The following is a 16,473-nucleotide window of genomic DNA, read 5'->3' on the forward strand; positions in this document are numbered from 1 at the left end:
GATGTTAGGCTGAGGCTATTGCTTGCAGAAAGGCCACCTTGTACGAGAGGTAGAGCAGGGAGCAAGTTGCCAGCGGTTCGAAGGGTGGCCCCATCGATTTGGAAAGAACCAGATTAAGGTCCCAGGCTGGGACTGGTTGTCGGACGTGTGGTATAACCTGTCGAGACCTTTCAGAAAAGAGCTGACCAACTCTCTGCACCTGGATGGAAGGCCGAGATGGCAGCCAAGTGAACCTCTACTGAGGGCTTCCTGGCACAGGAGAGAGGAGTGTGTACCCTCCCGTTTGTTGATATAAACCATTGCCGTGGTGTTCTCAGTCATAACTGATACACATCTCTCTGCCAAGTGGGCTCCGAAAGTCTGGCATGGTGGACCGCTCTGAGCTCTCTGACATTGATGTGGAGAGTGAGATCCACCTAAGACCAGAGGCCATGGGTCCTGAGGTCTCCCAGAGGTGCTCCCCAGCTCAAGGCTGACATGTCCATCACTAGCAAGAGGGATGGCTGAAGGCTGGTGAAGGGGAGCCCTACACACACTACCTTCGGCTCAAGCCACTGCAGGAGGGAGTAGAGGACCAGGTGAGGCAGAGTCACGACCCTGTCCGAACTGTCCCAACCCAGCCGATACACTGAGGCTAACCGTGACTGGAGCGGCTGGAATCTAAGCCTGGTGTGTTGCACCACATAGGTGCAAGCAGCCTTTTTTTCCAGGAGTTTCAGGCAATTCCTTGCTGTGGCGGTGGGGAACTGCCTAAACCTTCAAATGATATCACCCAGGGCCCAGAACCTAACTTCTAGGAGGTATGCCCTGACCCGTGTTGAGTCCAGTACCATCCCTATGAATTCTAGCTGCTGAACCAGGGACAACATAGATTTCCCCACTTTCAGAAGGCCCAGTTCATTGAACGTCATTCTTATGAAGTTGACCTGTGCCTCCACTTGGGCCCATTCATCGAGGTACAGGAAGACCTGTACCTGCCACCTACGTCGGAACGTGGCCACGACTGCCATGCACTTGATAAATACTCGAGAAGCTGCTGACTGGTCGAATGGGAGGACTGAATTGGTAGCGGTTGTTGCTCACCACAAACCTGAGGTACTTTCTGTGGGACAGTGTGACTGCTATATGAAAGTACGCATCCTTCAAGTAGAGTGCGGCATACCAGTCCCCTGGATCCAGAGAAGGGATAATGGAGGCCAAAGAGACCATGAGGAACTTGAGTTTCTTCATGAACCAGTTGAGCTCTCGCAGGTCTAGGATGGCCCTGAGCCTGCCTTTGGCTTTTGGTATTCAGAAATACCAGGAATAGAAGCCCTTGCCCTTCAGCTCCTGCGGAACCTCTTCCACTGCTCCCAGCTAAAGGAGTGAGTGCACCTCCTGTATGAGGAGTTGCTCATGAGAAGGGTCCTTGAAGAGGGATGGGTAAGGAGGGTAGAAGGGCAGGAGGGCCGAGAATTGGAGAGAGAGTATCCCCTTTCTACCATGCAGTGCACCCATCAGTCTGATGTGAAACGAGCCCACACAGGATAGAAAGGGGATCGTCAGGAAGAGAAAGACGGGTTGGATCCAGTCCATGCACTGGTGCACCTTCAAAAGGCCTGTTTCTGGCCTGAAGATGACTTGGATTGGCCAGAGCCCTGTCCTGAGGACAGGTGCTGTCTTTTCCTGCTGCTCCTGTTCCTCCTCCAGGAATCATTTTGACGGTTCTGTGGTTGGTACAACTGCGGAGGGGGTTGCAGCCTGAAGTGTTTCTGCTGGGTGGCAGGAGTGTGGAGAGCCACCCTCAAGTCGCTGGGCCCAGAGTCCTTTAGGCTATGCAGCCTTTTATCGGTCTTATGAGGGGCAAGGCAACGTGTGCAGGTCCGGAGGGGGCAAGGATATACACCACGTGATCGGCATCCTCTACAACCTCCTCCACCTGGATGCCCAGAATCTTGGCAGCCCGCTGCAGCAGCTGCTGTAGTGCTGTCCTCTAGGGCCAGGGCTATAGCAGTGCCTGCCACTGCCTCATCTGGTGAGGAAGAAAAGGAAAGCCCCAGAAGAATTGGCTGTTCCCTTCCCTCCATGACCAGGGGATCCAGCAGCAGCTTGGATTCCTGGGATGCAAATGTCGACCCCAACAGTGCTGTGACTCTCGGTGCCATGACTATAGAAGCCAGTGCCGGGAGAGTCAGTGGCGACATCAAGACCGCCGGTGCTGGGGCTGTTGGTGCCGATGGCGTCTATGTGATCGGCAGCGGTACCATGGGTGGTGGTAACCTGGTATTGGGAAAGGCTAGAGCCACTCCTGGTACTCCCGGAGCTGACTGAGCTGGAGGCAGTATAAATGCTACCAATGCTGCTCTAGATTGGGACTCCTGGCTTCACCCTTGGATTTGGTGTAAGGCCCAGGGCATCCAGAAGGGCCACTGCGTCAGGTGTTGCCATTGAGCAGGCCACAGTGCCGGGTAAGCAGGACGATCCTGCAGCAACCTCCATCTCCTACTCCTCCTCCTGTCCGATCAAACGGAGTCAGAGTCAGTCTCCGAGAAGGATGACGATGGAGAAGCTGCACTGCAGGGAATAGACAGTTTGTGGCGTGGGCGAGGGGACTGGCGTGGCTCCCACACCTGTGCCATTGGTGCCAGGGAGAGGTCTGGGGATGGTGAGTGCTGCGACATCATCACCGGCTTTCCCCTTGATGGTGCCTTGGGACAGCCTGGTGCGGGCGATTCATCCCTCCTGGGAGGGGAGAACAGCACCATACAGTGTAACGAGTCCTGGGCCACCATAAGTACCTCAAGAGTAAATGAGAGCTGTAGCTGTTGGCTCCATGGGGCCAGCAAGCAGGGAGGATCCAGATTCAACTATGCCACCACTGGAGCAGGAGTCGACGTGACCCTAGCAGGCGAAGGGGCCGAGGTGGTGGGGCCCGACTGGGGTCTCACAGCGGCTGGCTCCTTGGTCTTGGCCAGGCGACAGCAGCCCTCTCTCGCCTCCTTTTCTTTTGTGGCACAGGTGATTGCGAGAGGTGCCCGCCTGAACGCAGGAGGAGCTGTGACAGTGCCGAGAGTCTCTGCAGATGGTGCCGGGGTGCTCCGCACCGAGGAGGAGATGCTATGTGCGGGATCCCCCAATCTGGGATCTGACAGCGGCTGGACCGCAGCTTCCATAAGAAGGACTTTAAGATGCTAGTCTCTGTCTTTCGAAGTCCGAGGGCAAAACCCAAGATAGATCTGGCTCACCACTCCTTCTGGTGACTCTCCCCAACGCACCTTAAACACAAGGTGTGCTGCCACTTTTAGGCATACGTTTGCCACAGGCCTTGCAAGTTTTAAAGCTCAGAGACTGTGGCATACCATAGTGCCAGGAGTCTTGGGAGGGGATGGGGGAAACCCCCATCGAAAAACTTAACATCAACTATATCTACACTACAATTACTAATAACTAACACTAACGTATGATAACTATATACAACGGACACTACTAATGGTGCTTGCCAAGGCAAGAGCTATGGGATATTCCAGCTAACCATCACTGGCAGTAAGAAGAAACTGAGGAGGGCAGGGCTCTTTATTAAGCCATGAGTCATGAAGGCGCAACTCCCGGGGGCGCCCAGGCCTATCCCACGGATGGTGCTAGAGAAAACATCTTCTGGCTGCCGTGCACGCACACACCCCTGATTGGAATTGACATGAACAAGCACTCTAAGAACTAGTTGTTACAGTGTTTTTGTGGATGACAGCCTGAGATTAACCCTGTACCAGATTGGTAGGAGCCAATAACTGCAGTGACAACATGTTTAGGCCCTCTGAGGGAAACCATACAATATTGTTTCCCTCACTAACCCTTTGGGATGACAAAGGAGAGCTCAGCCTCATCCAGTCTTCTCCAGTCAGAATGAGTAATCGCTCATGACGGATCTGAGGAAGTAAGGAAGGATTTACAAGGGAAAAACCCCCTTGTCAGAAAAACTATGACAAAAACCTTTTTTTCTTTAATTCTAGATCATTAAAAATGCACTAGATGGTTAAGGCTACTATAAAAATAAAACTGATGGTGACAGACTGTTGCTTACAATTTTTAAATAGCTTGCCACATTTTTAACCAATAATTATATAAATAAAACCCTGTTCATACTTCAACTACTAAAATTAAATGACATGGTTTGCTATATTACCGATCAAAAGTATTACACTCCTGTGGTATAACTGACAAATTGGATATTATACAACTAGTAAGAAATCAGTATAACACCCCTTTTTACTCAGAACTGTTCAAGCCCCAATGTGCATGTTTAGAACTTCCGTGCCATTCATAATATTTTATTTTCATGCTTGTTTTCCTTCCAACAGACTTTGACGGGACAACAATTTATTACGCCCCATGATAAATGTACCCTTAGGATCTCCCCTAACCTTTTGAAATACTTTTATTTCTATTCATCCTCAAAGCTAAACAAAAGAAAACCACTTTTAAGTGAGACATTTAAAGTATACCAACTTGAGTCTACTTTGGCAAACTACTAAACAAATTCAAACATTAACAAGACATTTTCAGCTGCTAGTTTAACTAAACTTCAGCATAGACCCAATTCTCCGTTTAATTATCTCAAAATAAAAACAGCCCTGTTTTTCCAGGAAGCAATTTTACTGCAGATTGCTATATTACTGGGAAAACTAGAAGATGGTCTAGCTAAAAAAAGGCCAATGGGAAGTGCCATAACTATAGGCAGGACTCAAATCACTGAGTATACCAAGAAAGTCAGTATTCACCATAGGAGCCAAATTTGTACAGAATTCAACTGTTGGCCTTCTCAGAAGCTTGAGAGCGTATTCTGAGCAATAAAAAAAACAAACTATATTTGACAAATAGCTTATTTGGTTTTAGTCTTTCAGCTTAACATTTGTAGCTCCACTAATCATTTTCATACAATTCTTCATACTCATTTTCTTTGTTTTGTAATACCATTTATTTTGTTAGGTTAATCTTAAAGTGGCTGTGTTAATAAATTTGGTAACAGTAAGTCTATCCAGTGAAAAAGAACAACCTAAAACTAGCCAAATTAAACAAATGAACATCCTTAGTTTTACAAGCTTATAGAAACCATCATTTAATTTAGCTAAGCTATGTTGCCATACTCTGATGATGGGGGCCATATAGATACCTAGACAAAGAGAGATTAAGAGTTTTGCCTCACAGAATCATTTTTAAGTGCTATATGTTTCTTCATTTTATCCTTGTTTACTAGGTTATGTATGTAAAGAAAACAAATTTTATAGCTGTGGAAAGTGAAACAGCAGAGTTCTAAAACTAAATTTGTAGAGAGTTAGTCCAGGAGTTCAAATGAAGACTTCAAATATACTTTTTTTAAATAGCTACCTGATTAATCTTCTCTTTCTGCAACAACTAACTGAAACGATCAGATTAATTTCACATAACCCCCATCTATACACCAGCTGTGTAACAGTAAACGTTTAGTAGCTGTATCACTGCACGGATGATAAAAAATAAATCCTTTGCACGGGTAAAAAGACAGTTACTAAAAATATCTCAGAAATTTAATATACAAATAAAACGTTAAGGAAGAAAGGGCAATAAAATGTTAACTAGTGCAGGATAACATGATAAAACATTTCAGCAGAGATATACAGACATATGACAAAGAATGGAGCCTGTTCTGTTTTTCCACTAGCTGTAAGTGCTGAGCCTTAAGTGGTATTTGGAGCTAACCTACCTAAATTAAAGTTAGCATTATTCAAAGTAAATTTATTCATTTAGTTTTCTAACACCACTAAACCCACATTTAACTCCGCCGCAGCTCTAAAAAAACCTACTGATTAAAAATGGTTCATGCCATAGGGGCCTATTTTCATAGACTGTGCACTCAGAGTGCCTTCTTGTGATTTAGAAGAACTGAATTCCAAGATGTGGAATAGTGTCCATATAGGAAACAGGTTTGCAACAGCTAGTCTGTGTCATTTCTACCAAGATAAGCCCTTACATCCAAGCTTATTCACTTTCAGGTCATGGGATTCTCAACTTCGCTTGTCTTATCAGTATGCATAAAAGTCCCTAACTACACTGACATTTACAGTGTATATTAATTATAGAGAAAGGCAAGAACTTTATTGGTAGATCATCATCTTGTGTCCTGTACAGAAACAGACCAAAATTTTAAAATTTGGGCATCTAAAGTTGACACGCAAGTTACAGTGGGATATTATTAAAGGTCCCCATTAGCAACTCCTACTAACTGTAATGTGAACTGCAAGCATTCAGCCCTTCTGGAAAAAAAAAGTCAGATTACCTTGATTTAGGAGTCAACTTTGGGTACCATTTTGGCCTCAAATTGTATAGTCAGTCAACTAAAAAGTGCTTTTTGAACGTGCTTGATTTTTTTCACATCTATCAAGTAGCTTTGACCAGAATATTAGTTCTAGCAAGAGAAGCTGGCTGCACAGAAGCAGTGACAGGCCAGTGTCCTTTTTCCCTTCCATTTAGCTAGTCCCCTTTTAACTCATGACCACTCAAAAAATACCCCACCCACAGCCCCCCAAAACTGTGGCACTAACACGCCATTTGTGATCATTCCGTTCATTCTGACTACAGGTTACAACTTTGTCTCCTATGTCACCTTGCCTATTTAGATTATATGCTTTATGGGGGCAGGGATTATTTTTTAGTTTGTTTATACAGTGCCTAGCACAATGGGACCCTGTTCTCAGATCATCACAATGCACTAACAATTAATAAAAAAAATAATCCCCAATACTCACCACATTGAAATCTAAGTTTTTTTCTACCCATTCCTTGGCTTCCTTGAATTCATCTTTCATTTCCATGATATACAGTGTATCCAAGGCATCTACTATTGTTGCTCCTTGAATGTTACCTGAAAATACATGGAAATATAATTATAAACTCTAATAGTAATTTCTTCAAATAAATCTGGTTAAAAATAAAACATACGAACAAGTGTACAACTAGTTTCTAGTCAGTTAATTTTGATTCTCATGCCTGAGTAAAACACTAATGTTTTGTGTTTCAAATACTGTAGGGGAATGTTTATATTTCATTGACTTTTCTACTGGATTGGGGGTGTGGGTGGGGAATTGTGTTTTATACTTTGATTTGTAAGGATTAGATTTTCAATCGGTAAATGTCATGTCAGCAAATGTCTATTTCACTGTAAACACAGAAGCTGATGAAAAACATTTCTATGGATTGCAGAAATTTACAGATTGGCAAAATAAGAAAAATGCTGCTTGAGAGCTTAGTTTGATTTAAGGATATTTACTTTTTGTATTTTTACATGTGATGTTGAAAATTTTTTGTTTTAATGGTTATAAAATTAACTTTTGGAATCTCAGTGTCTGATGTCATTTAATTATTGTCTGACCCTCCCCCCGTAATTTCCCACAACTGTGAAATTTCGAATTTGATAAAAATTTTAAAAAATGCGTAACAAACATACATCTATTATCCACTGAAATTATTTTTTTTTAAATCATATTCTGCCAAGCCTACTTATATGGCACACACTAAAATTTGAGCACAATGTAATTGATAACGTCCTTTCAAGTAGTAACAGAAGCTCTAACAATATTTTTGCATTTATAAGACTGACAAAAGTACATAACTAAGATTACCACAACTGTAATACTAGTTAATGTTATATTTGTGAAAATGTATTTCAGAGTCTTTTTTTGGGTTCTCAGTCACTGTCTGTCTTGCACACTCAGTGCATAATACTAAACAGCCACTGAGGATCTTGAAACACTTTATTAAAGATGTACTCAGTTTCACAACAACATTAAGAGTTCGAGAATAATATTCTCATTTTCTAGGGTCACACAGGAGTGCCTGACAGCAAGGAACAGACTCTTGAACTCTTGTCTTCTAATCATGTACTGCAATCAAAAGAACATCCTTTCTCTAAGAACTTGTCTACACTGACAAAACTGAAAAAAACCTAACCCTCAGCGATGCAAGTTTCAGGACTGTAAAGTGTCCATGTAGACAGTGCACCATTGCTGAGAGTCACGCTGCCAGCGCCGGTAGCTACGCCCCTCGTGGAGGTGGTTTTTTTAGAGCGCTGGGAGAGCTCTCTCCCAGCTCTGTGCCGCAACCACACAATGCACATGAAAGCACTGCCGTGGCAGTGCTTTAGCGTTGCCACTGTAGACTAGCCCTAAGTGAATTGTGTTTATATTCCACTTGGCCCTACCTTGACCTCAAGTGACCTCACCTACTATCATAATTTGTCTTACTGTTCCTAGGAGCCCTACTCCTGGACCAGGCCCCATTGTGCTAGGCATTGTACAAACAGAACAAAAATACAGTCCCACCGCACAGAGCTTACAATCTAAGTATAAGACCAGAGACAGACGGATACATACAGTTTTTCAAATCTTTGTCTTCACTTAAGTGTGCATGTCAACCAGTTTATCTTCCAATTCAAAACCAAGGAGGTATTAGATGCTATTTCTAGAGCTAGTTCTGGTGACCCACATAGGCTGCAATCTTTCTTCTTGATTTTGGGGACTTAAAGAAGTCAGGTTATCACAACTTTCAATTTAAAAAAAAGTATTTATCCTGTTTTGGTGCAAAACAAAATACATCACTAGTGTTTAAAATCTGCCACTGACTTTTTCCTGAAGATTCATGAACCAATCACACTGGTGAGGCAGGGGGAGGAAGCCATCTGAGTTACTTGCTATTGGCTTTAGGCTGTCTCAAGCTTCGTCCAAATTGACTTCCTCCAAACTGACTTCCTGAGGAAACTACAATCCATTGGTGATCTTCCTGAACACACCATCCTGGCCACTATGGATGTAGAAGCCCTCTACACCAACATTCCACACAAAGATGGACTACAAGCTGTCAGGAACACTATCCCCAGTAATGTCATGGCAAACTTTACAGACATGAAATTTGCGATATTACAACAGAAAAACTTCAAAACCAGACTCCAGCGAGAGACTGCTGAATTGGAATTCATTTGCAAATTGAATACAATTAACTTAGGCTTCAATAGAGACTGGGAGTGGCTAAGTCATTATGCAAGGTAACCTATTTCCCCTTGTTTTTTCCTCCCCCCTCCCCGTTCCTCAGACATTCTTGTTAAACCCTGGATTTGTGCTGGAAATGGCCCACCTTGATTATCATACACATTGTAAGGAGAGTGATCACTTTAGATAAGATATTACCAGCAGGAGAGTGGGGTGGGGGGGGAGAGAAAACCTTTTGTAGTGATAAACACCCATTTTTTCATGATCTGTGTGTATAAAAACATCCTCACTGCATTTTCCACTTTTATGCATCAGACACGTGAGCTGTAGCTCACGAAAGCTTATGCTCAAATAAATTGGTTAGTCTCTAAGGTGCTACAAATACTCCTTTTCTTTTTGCAAATACAGACTAACACGGCTGCTACTCTGAAACACGGCAAACCTGGTGGCTGAACTTTGTCCTCACCCATAACTATTTCACATTTGGGGACAACGTATACCTTCAAACCAGCAGCACTGCTATGGGTACCCGCATGGTCCCACAGTATGCCAACATTTTTATGGCTGACTTAGAACAACACTTCCTCAGCTCTCGTCCCCTAATGACCCTACTCTACTTGCGCTATATTGATGACATCTTCATCATCTGGACCCATGGAAAAGAAGCCCTTGAGGAATTCCACCATGATTTCAACTATTTCCATCCCAACATCAACCTCAGCCTGGACCAGTCCACACAAGAGATCCGCTTCCTGACACTACGGTGCTAATAAGCGATGGTCACATAAACACCACCCTATACCGGAAACCTACTGACGGCTATGCCTACCTACATGCCTCCAGCTTTCACCCAGACCACACCACACAATCCATTGTCTACAGCCAAGCTCTATGATACAACTGCATTTGCTCCAACCCCTCAGACAGAGATAAAGCCTACAAAATCTCTTTCAAGCATTCTTACAACTACAATACCCACCTGCTGAAGTGAAGAAACAAATTGACAGAGCCAGAAGATTACCCAGAAGTCACCTACTACAGGACAGGCCCAACAAAGAAAATAACAGAACGCCACTAGCCGTCACCTTCAGCCCCCAACTAAAACCACTCCAACGCATCATCAAGGATCTACAACCTATCCTGAAGGATGACCCCCATCGCTCTCACAAATCTTGGGAGACAGGCCAGTCCTTGCCTACAGACAGCCCCCCAGCCTGAAGCAAATACTCACCAGCAACCACACACCACACAACAGAACCACTAACCCAGGAACCTATCCTTGCAAAAAAGCCCCTTGCCAACTGTGCCCACATATCTATTCAGGGGACACCACCAAAGGGCCTAATAACATCAGCCACACTATCAGAGGCTCGTTCACCTGCACATCCACCAATGTGATATATGCCATCATGTGCCAGCAATGCCCCTCTGCCATGTACATTGGTCAAACTGGACAGTCTCTACGTAAAAGAATAAATGGACACAAATCAGATGTCAAGAATTATAATATTCATAAACTAGTCGGAGAACACTTCAGTCTCTCTGGTCACTATTTCTGACCTAAAAGTGGCAATTCTTCAACAAAAAGACTTCAAAAACAGACTCCAATGAGAGACTGCTGAATTGGAATTAATTTGCAAATTGGATACAATTAACTTAGGCTTGAATAGAGACTGGGAGTGGTTGAGTCATTACACAAAGTAAAACTATTTCCCCTGGTTTATTTCCCCCCCCCCCGCTCCCCACTGTTCCTCAGACATTCTTGTTAACTGCTGGAAATGGCCCACTTTGATTATCACTACAAAAGGTTTTCTTCCCCTCCCTCCGCTCTCCTGCTGGTAATAGCTCATCTTAAGTGATCACTCTCCTTACAGTGTGCATGATAAACACCCATTTTTTCATGTTGTGTGTATATAAATCTCCTCACTGTATTTTCCACTGAATGCATCTGATGAAGTGAGCTGTAGCTCACGAAAGCTGATGCTCAAATAAATTGGTTAATCTCTAAGGTGCCACAAGTACTCCTTTTCTTTTTGCGAATACAGACTAACACGGCTGCTACTCTGAAACCTCCAAATTGAGTGTACAGTCCTGAATAAATTCCATCACAGCCATAGCCCACATACTGAGGATGCCACAATGTCACAGCTGGTGCCAGGCTAGCCAGCCCACACATTCACAGTGTCTGTTCACAAGGGCATGGGGACAACACCTCGGATACTCTATGGAAGCACTGATATGGTGATTGAGCACTATATAAAAACTTGGATCAATAAAAAAACCTAAGCTAAGAATAAGAAATTCCTTTTTTAATTCGAATATGAAACAAATTAAGACTTGTAGTATCACTGATCCAACTGTCAGCTCCAGAGTGCATGTTCATAAATCCTACTCCTCCGCAAGATTTTATGATGGGCAGGAAGTTTGGCAGGAGCCCAACACCCACGAAGCAAGGAACAAGGTCAGTGCTGCTGTCACAGCAGGCTTGCCCACATGCGTGCAGTTCAGTGCTAGCTGCAATTTAGTACTGCTGTTATGGAACTTCTGCTTTTAGAATACTGCATTTTAAATGTTTAAATAAAATTATAGATACAGCGAAGATGAGAGGAATTCATGAGAAGAGTTAATACACACCATACCAAATCGAATCAGGAAGACTCAGTGAACAAAGGACTTACAGAACAGAAGAGGGCTTAAAATCCTGAGAAACAGTACTGGAAACTATTAAAACTTATTGGAAAACCAACAGCTAACACAGAATATCCAAGCATTTCTGAGCGGAGGCACTGTTAGCAAAGGATGTAAAAAAAGTTTTAACAGACTGAGAAGCAGCTCTATAATGCAGGCTAGTGACTACCTTTTTGTTCTGTGTTTATCAAGTACCTATCGCAATGAGGTATTGGTCCATGACTGGGGATCTTAGGTCTTATGGTAATACAGATAACTGCAGTAATAATAAAAGCAGCATTCTAGTCTAAACTTCCACTTTCACTGATAACCTTCTCAAAATGTTATTTCAGTCCAAAACTGTTTATATGCTTCTTCTTATCCCAAAGAATTTTAGTTAATAATGAGCATGCTAATTTTAAGCCAGATTTACTCAGTAGTTTAATATTTATATTTTAAATTTATTTTAGTTTACATATGCGATCTAATTGTGTGTTTTGTGCAGAAGCATCGAGATGTATTGGCTAACATTTGATAACACTAGTTTGCCTGTGAATTCATCTTGCTGAGTCAACAGAGAACTAATTTTTAGAAATATGTATTTAGTTGCCAGTGTAACTTTAACACTGTCATACTGTTTTTGAAATATACCAGGATAGAAATATATCAGCAATGCGGGTTTGTACTAAGACTATAAAGCAATACTATTTTCCTGAGCTGAACTGCAGTACTAACTGCAGTTTTGGTTTCCTGCTTTAGAATTTAGAGCTTCAGGTCTCCTGCTTATTCATGAAACAGATAAGCAATTTGACTCCTTGTACAGAAACAACAGGGCTGCCAATTTTTTTTTTTGAGAGACTTGTTTGAAGGACACACTAATTCTTCTATTACTAGTTACTTGTGACACCTAACGTTACTGTAACTGGCTATAGTTTAAGTTTAAAAGTTGTTCCTATCTTCTTTGTGCATTTCTAGGAACTCTGCATTTACCCGAACTGTGCATTTACCCACTTGCACTGCGATGTTGATTGCCAGCTGCTTATCTACTCCACTTCGCCCTGAATGGTCTCTTGCAACATACATTAACTTCTGATCTGTTCCACCCTTGTATTTAGTTGTGGCACTCTACCTTTCCCTGAAAAAGAATGGTCTTTCACCAACAGAAGTTGTACCAAAAAAAGATATTACTTCACCCACACCTCTCTAATATTCTAAGACTAGCAGAGCTACATAGCTATAACACTGCAGATATACCACCCCATGTCCGGCACTAGCGTGACTTCACCTTAGCACTCCACTCAGAGAGCTCATGTTCACTCAGCCCTAGGGCCTGAAAGAATATGTTTACTAGTAACAGGATGGCAGACCTGCTGCTGTTTCTGAGGTTTGAAACCAGAAGGGTGTCTCCTCTTCCCACAACCCCTGCCTGGAGCCCCTTTCTCATAAATTCAAGCTGACAGTGTCCCTTTAACTTAGTAAAGTAACTTGTGCTTATCTAAATTCAAGTGTTCTTACAACGTAAAACATAATACAAAATGCAAGACGTACACTACTGGTAGCTGGAAGACAGCAGTTCAGGAATGATACATTGTGATCCAAGTCAACATAATCATACAAGAAAATAAGGGGCACGCTCAGGAAATCTACTAGAACGCATGGATAAGAGGTCAAGTATCAGGGGTAGACATGTTAGCCTGTGTCATAAATATAAAAGAAAGGGTAACCACACCTTTCTGTATACAGGGATATAAAATCCCTCCTGGCCAGAGGCAAAACCCTTTCACCTGTAAAGGGATAAGAAGCTAAGGTAACCGAGCTGGCACCTGATCTAACATGACCAATGAGAGGACAAGGTACTTTCAAATCGGAAGCAGGGTGGGGAGGGCGGGGAGACAAAGGGTTGGTCTGTCTGTGTGATGCTTTTGCTGGGAACAGATCAGGAATGCAGCCTCACAACTCCTTTTAAAGTAATCTAGCTAGAAATGCGTTAGATTTCCTTTTGTTTAATAGCTGGTAAAATAAGCTGCGCTGGATGGAATGTATATTCCTGTTGTTGTGTCTTTTTGTAATTTAAGGTTGGACCTAGAGGGATTCTCTGTATTTTGAATCTGATTACCCTGTAAGGTATTTACCATCCTGATTTTACAGAGGTGATTCTTTTACCTTTTATTTAATTAAAATTCTTCTCTTAAGAATCTGATTGATTTTTCATTGTTCTTAAGATCCAAGGGTTAGGGTCTGTGTTCACCTGTACAAATTGGCGAGGATTCTTATCAGGCCTTCCCCAGGAAAGGGGGCGTGGGGCTTGGGGGGATATTTTGGGGGAAAGATGTCTCCAAGCTGTCTCTTTCCCTGTTCTTTGTTTAAAACGCTTGGTGGTGGCAGCATACGGTTCAAGGACAGGGCAAAGTTTGTACCTTGGGGAAATTTTTAACCTAAGCTGGTAAGAATAAGCTTAGGGGGTCTTTCTTGCGGTCCCCACATCTGTATCCTAGAGTTCAGAGTAGGGAAGGAACCTTGGCAGTCTGTGTCCGCAAAAACAACAAGGAGTCTGGTGGCACCTTAAAGACTAACAGATTTATTTGGGCATAAGCTTTCATGGGTAAAAATCCCACTTCTTCAGATGCAACTGAAGAAGTGGGATTTTAAGGTGCCATAAGAGGATACATCATATCATGTTATGGTTCTAGACACATTTAATAACAAAGTACTGTGAAAGCTGCTTATAGTGAATTTTGTAATAGTTTAGCTCCACTTACAGGAAAAAAGTTTGTATCTGGATTTCCTTCAGTGCATTTCAATGGACTTTTTTGTCTGCTTGCATTACAATACCTCTCCCTGAGTTAATCCTCTTGTAATACAGCTAATCTCTCTAAAGTGGGGGTTTTCAACCTTTTTGGATTCGTGGACCCCTAACAAATTTTTGAATGGAGATACAGACCCCTTTGGAAATTTTAGTCTGAAGACCCCCAAGGGGTCCACAGGCTGAAAACCACTGCTCTAAAAAGAGTTAAGTACTGCATTCCAGGGTGTGTAACCTAACCCATCCCCTGCTTTGAGCAAGAGAAGAGATGCTTCTGCCCTGTTGAGGAAAGAGGTTTGGAGTCATTCATAGCTGCAGCTGTTTCCTGTGTGGAGCAGAAAGAAACAGTTTTGCTATCTGATGCAAGCAGTTATAGTAAGAATGTGGCCTTCCTAGGCACATCTAAACAGCAGCTGGCAGTGAGCTTCCCAGCCTAGGTAGACAGACTCATGATCCATGGGGTTGGATGTGTCCTAGCTCAGGTGGTAGCCCGTCTCTGCTAGTACACCACCACCCACACTGCTATTTTAGCGTGCTAGCTCAAACCCCACTAGCACAAGTGTCTACCTGAGCTGGGAGGCTACCAGCTTGAGTGAACAAAATGCAGAGACTTTCAGACTCCACCGGTATTTATATGACAAGCTGACTGTGGTAATATAAAAAAATTAAAATCTGCTTTTTCTGAGTGCTACCCTATATTTTGAACAATGTACCACCCAGTCTCTGTAGCGTGGGAACCGAAGTCATTCAGATTTTAGACACATTAAAACACTCAATTTTTTTTATTAGATGTATTTAGAAAGATACTGATTTCTTCTTAATACACAAAAGTTTAAAGCGGAGATCTCCAAAAAAAGCAGCTACAGTGGGTAATGCACAATATTTTATAAAGATAAAACATAAAAAACGCTCAACTCAGCCATAAATATGTAGCCATGATTGGTACCTCTACAGTATTAAGCAAGGGACTGAGCAAAGAGACTGGTCTAAAATTCTTAACCAAGGAAGAAAGAAGATAGAGTTGTCAACTCTCACCATTTTATTTTGAGTCTCGTAATATTGCGTGTTATTCTCAAGACTCCAGCTCCTGGAATCCAGTGATACATGGAAATCTCCCCCTCTTAAAAACAATAGTCAAAATAAGTCCTCAAGTTTCATCAAAATGTGAACACCCCCATGCCTGAACAGGTATGAAACTGTAAGGCCAATACAAAGAACCTAAAATTTTTTGTTTTGTTTTGTTTCATAGTTTTGAGGCCTGACTCAAATTTTGAGCACATGGTGTTGGAAATACTGAGTTAACTCACAAGTACTATTTATGGGAACTCAAAATTACAAGGACACTACATAGAGCATACAGTTGTACCATGGATAAACCACAACTGTAACCATTCAAACCCACCAAATACAACAGGAAAGAAACAGGAACTTTCTAGAAATGAAACGGCAGACTAAGTAACAAATCACTTAATACTATGTTAGCTAAATTATTCAAGCCTATATATACACACATCACCTTTTTGAAAACCTGCATCTGTAGACCACATGTAACTCTGTAATTAAATCAACGTTAAATCTCAAAGTCCCAAGGAATTATAGACCAGTGAGTTTAATTTCAATGCCTTTATTAGAATAAAGCAGATGATTTCTGAGCATCAAAAGCAAAATAAGATTGCTAATCATCATTTCAATGTAACACTATCAGGCTAAGCTCTTTTTTCAGCAAGGCAACAAATGTTGGGAATAAAGGAAATCCAACATACATTTCTCTCAAATTTAAGTAAACTATTTTAAAATGTTTCACAAGACTTTTCGTACAAAAAGATGTTTGACTTCGACAGCACTATAAAAATATACCAATGGTTCAGTGCCGAGTTGCAAATAACGTCAATGAAACTGAGTAGGGACATATTCTAGATTCTTCATTGTTTTCTTAACTATTATGGGGACGGCACAGAAAGAACACTGATCAAACTGGAGGATAATTACTTGAAAAAGAATTACACACTT

General features: G+C 42.4%; 1 protein-coding gene across 1 annotated transcript in view; it reads right to left on the bottom strand.

The window, feature by feature from the left end:
- The window catches only part of MAN1A1 (mannosidase alpha class 1A member 1), a 212,820-nt gene that overhangs the window by 123,739 nt on the left and 72,608 nt on the right, over window positions 1-16,473 (bottom strand). Inside the window, exon 3 of the mRNA XM_077813005.1 lies at window positions 6,759-6,874. Within this exon, the coding sequence (XP_077669131.1) occupies window positions 6,759-6,874 (116 nt within the window). The remainder of the gene's footprint in view (window positions 1-6,758; window positions 6,875-16,473) is intronic.

The sequence above is a fragment of the Eretmochelys imbricata genome, chromosome 3, assembly GCF_965152235.1.
Source record: "Eretmochelys imbricata isolate rEreImb1 chromosome 3, rEreImb1.hap1, whole genome shotgun sequence".
Taxonomy (NCBI): Eukaryota; Metazoa; Chordata; order Testudines; family Cheloniidae; genus Eretmochelys; species Eretmochelys imbricata.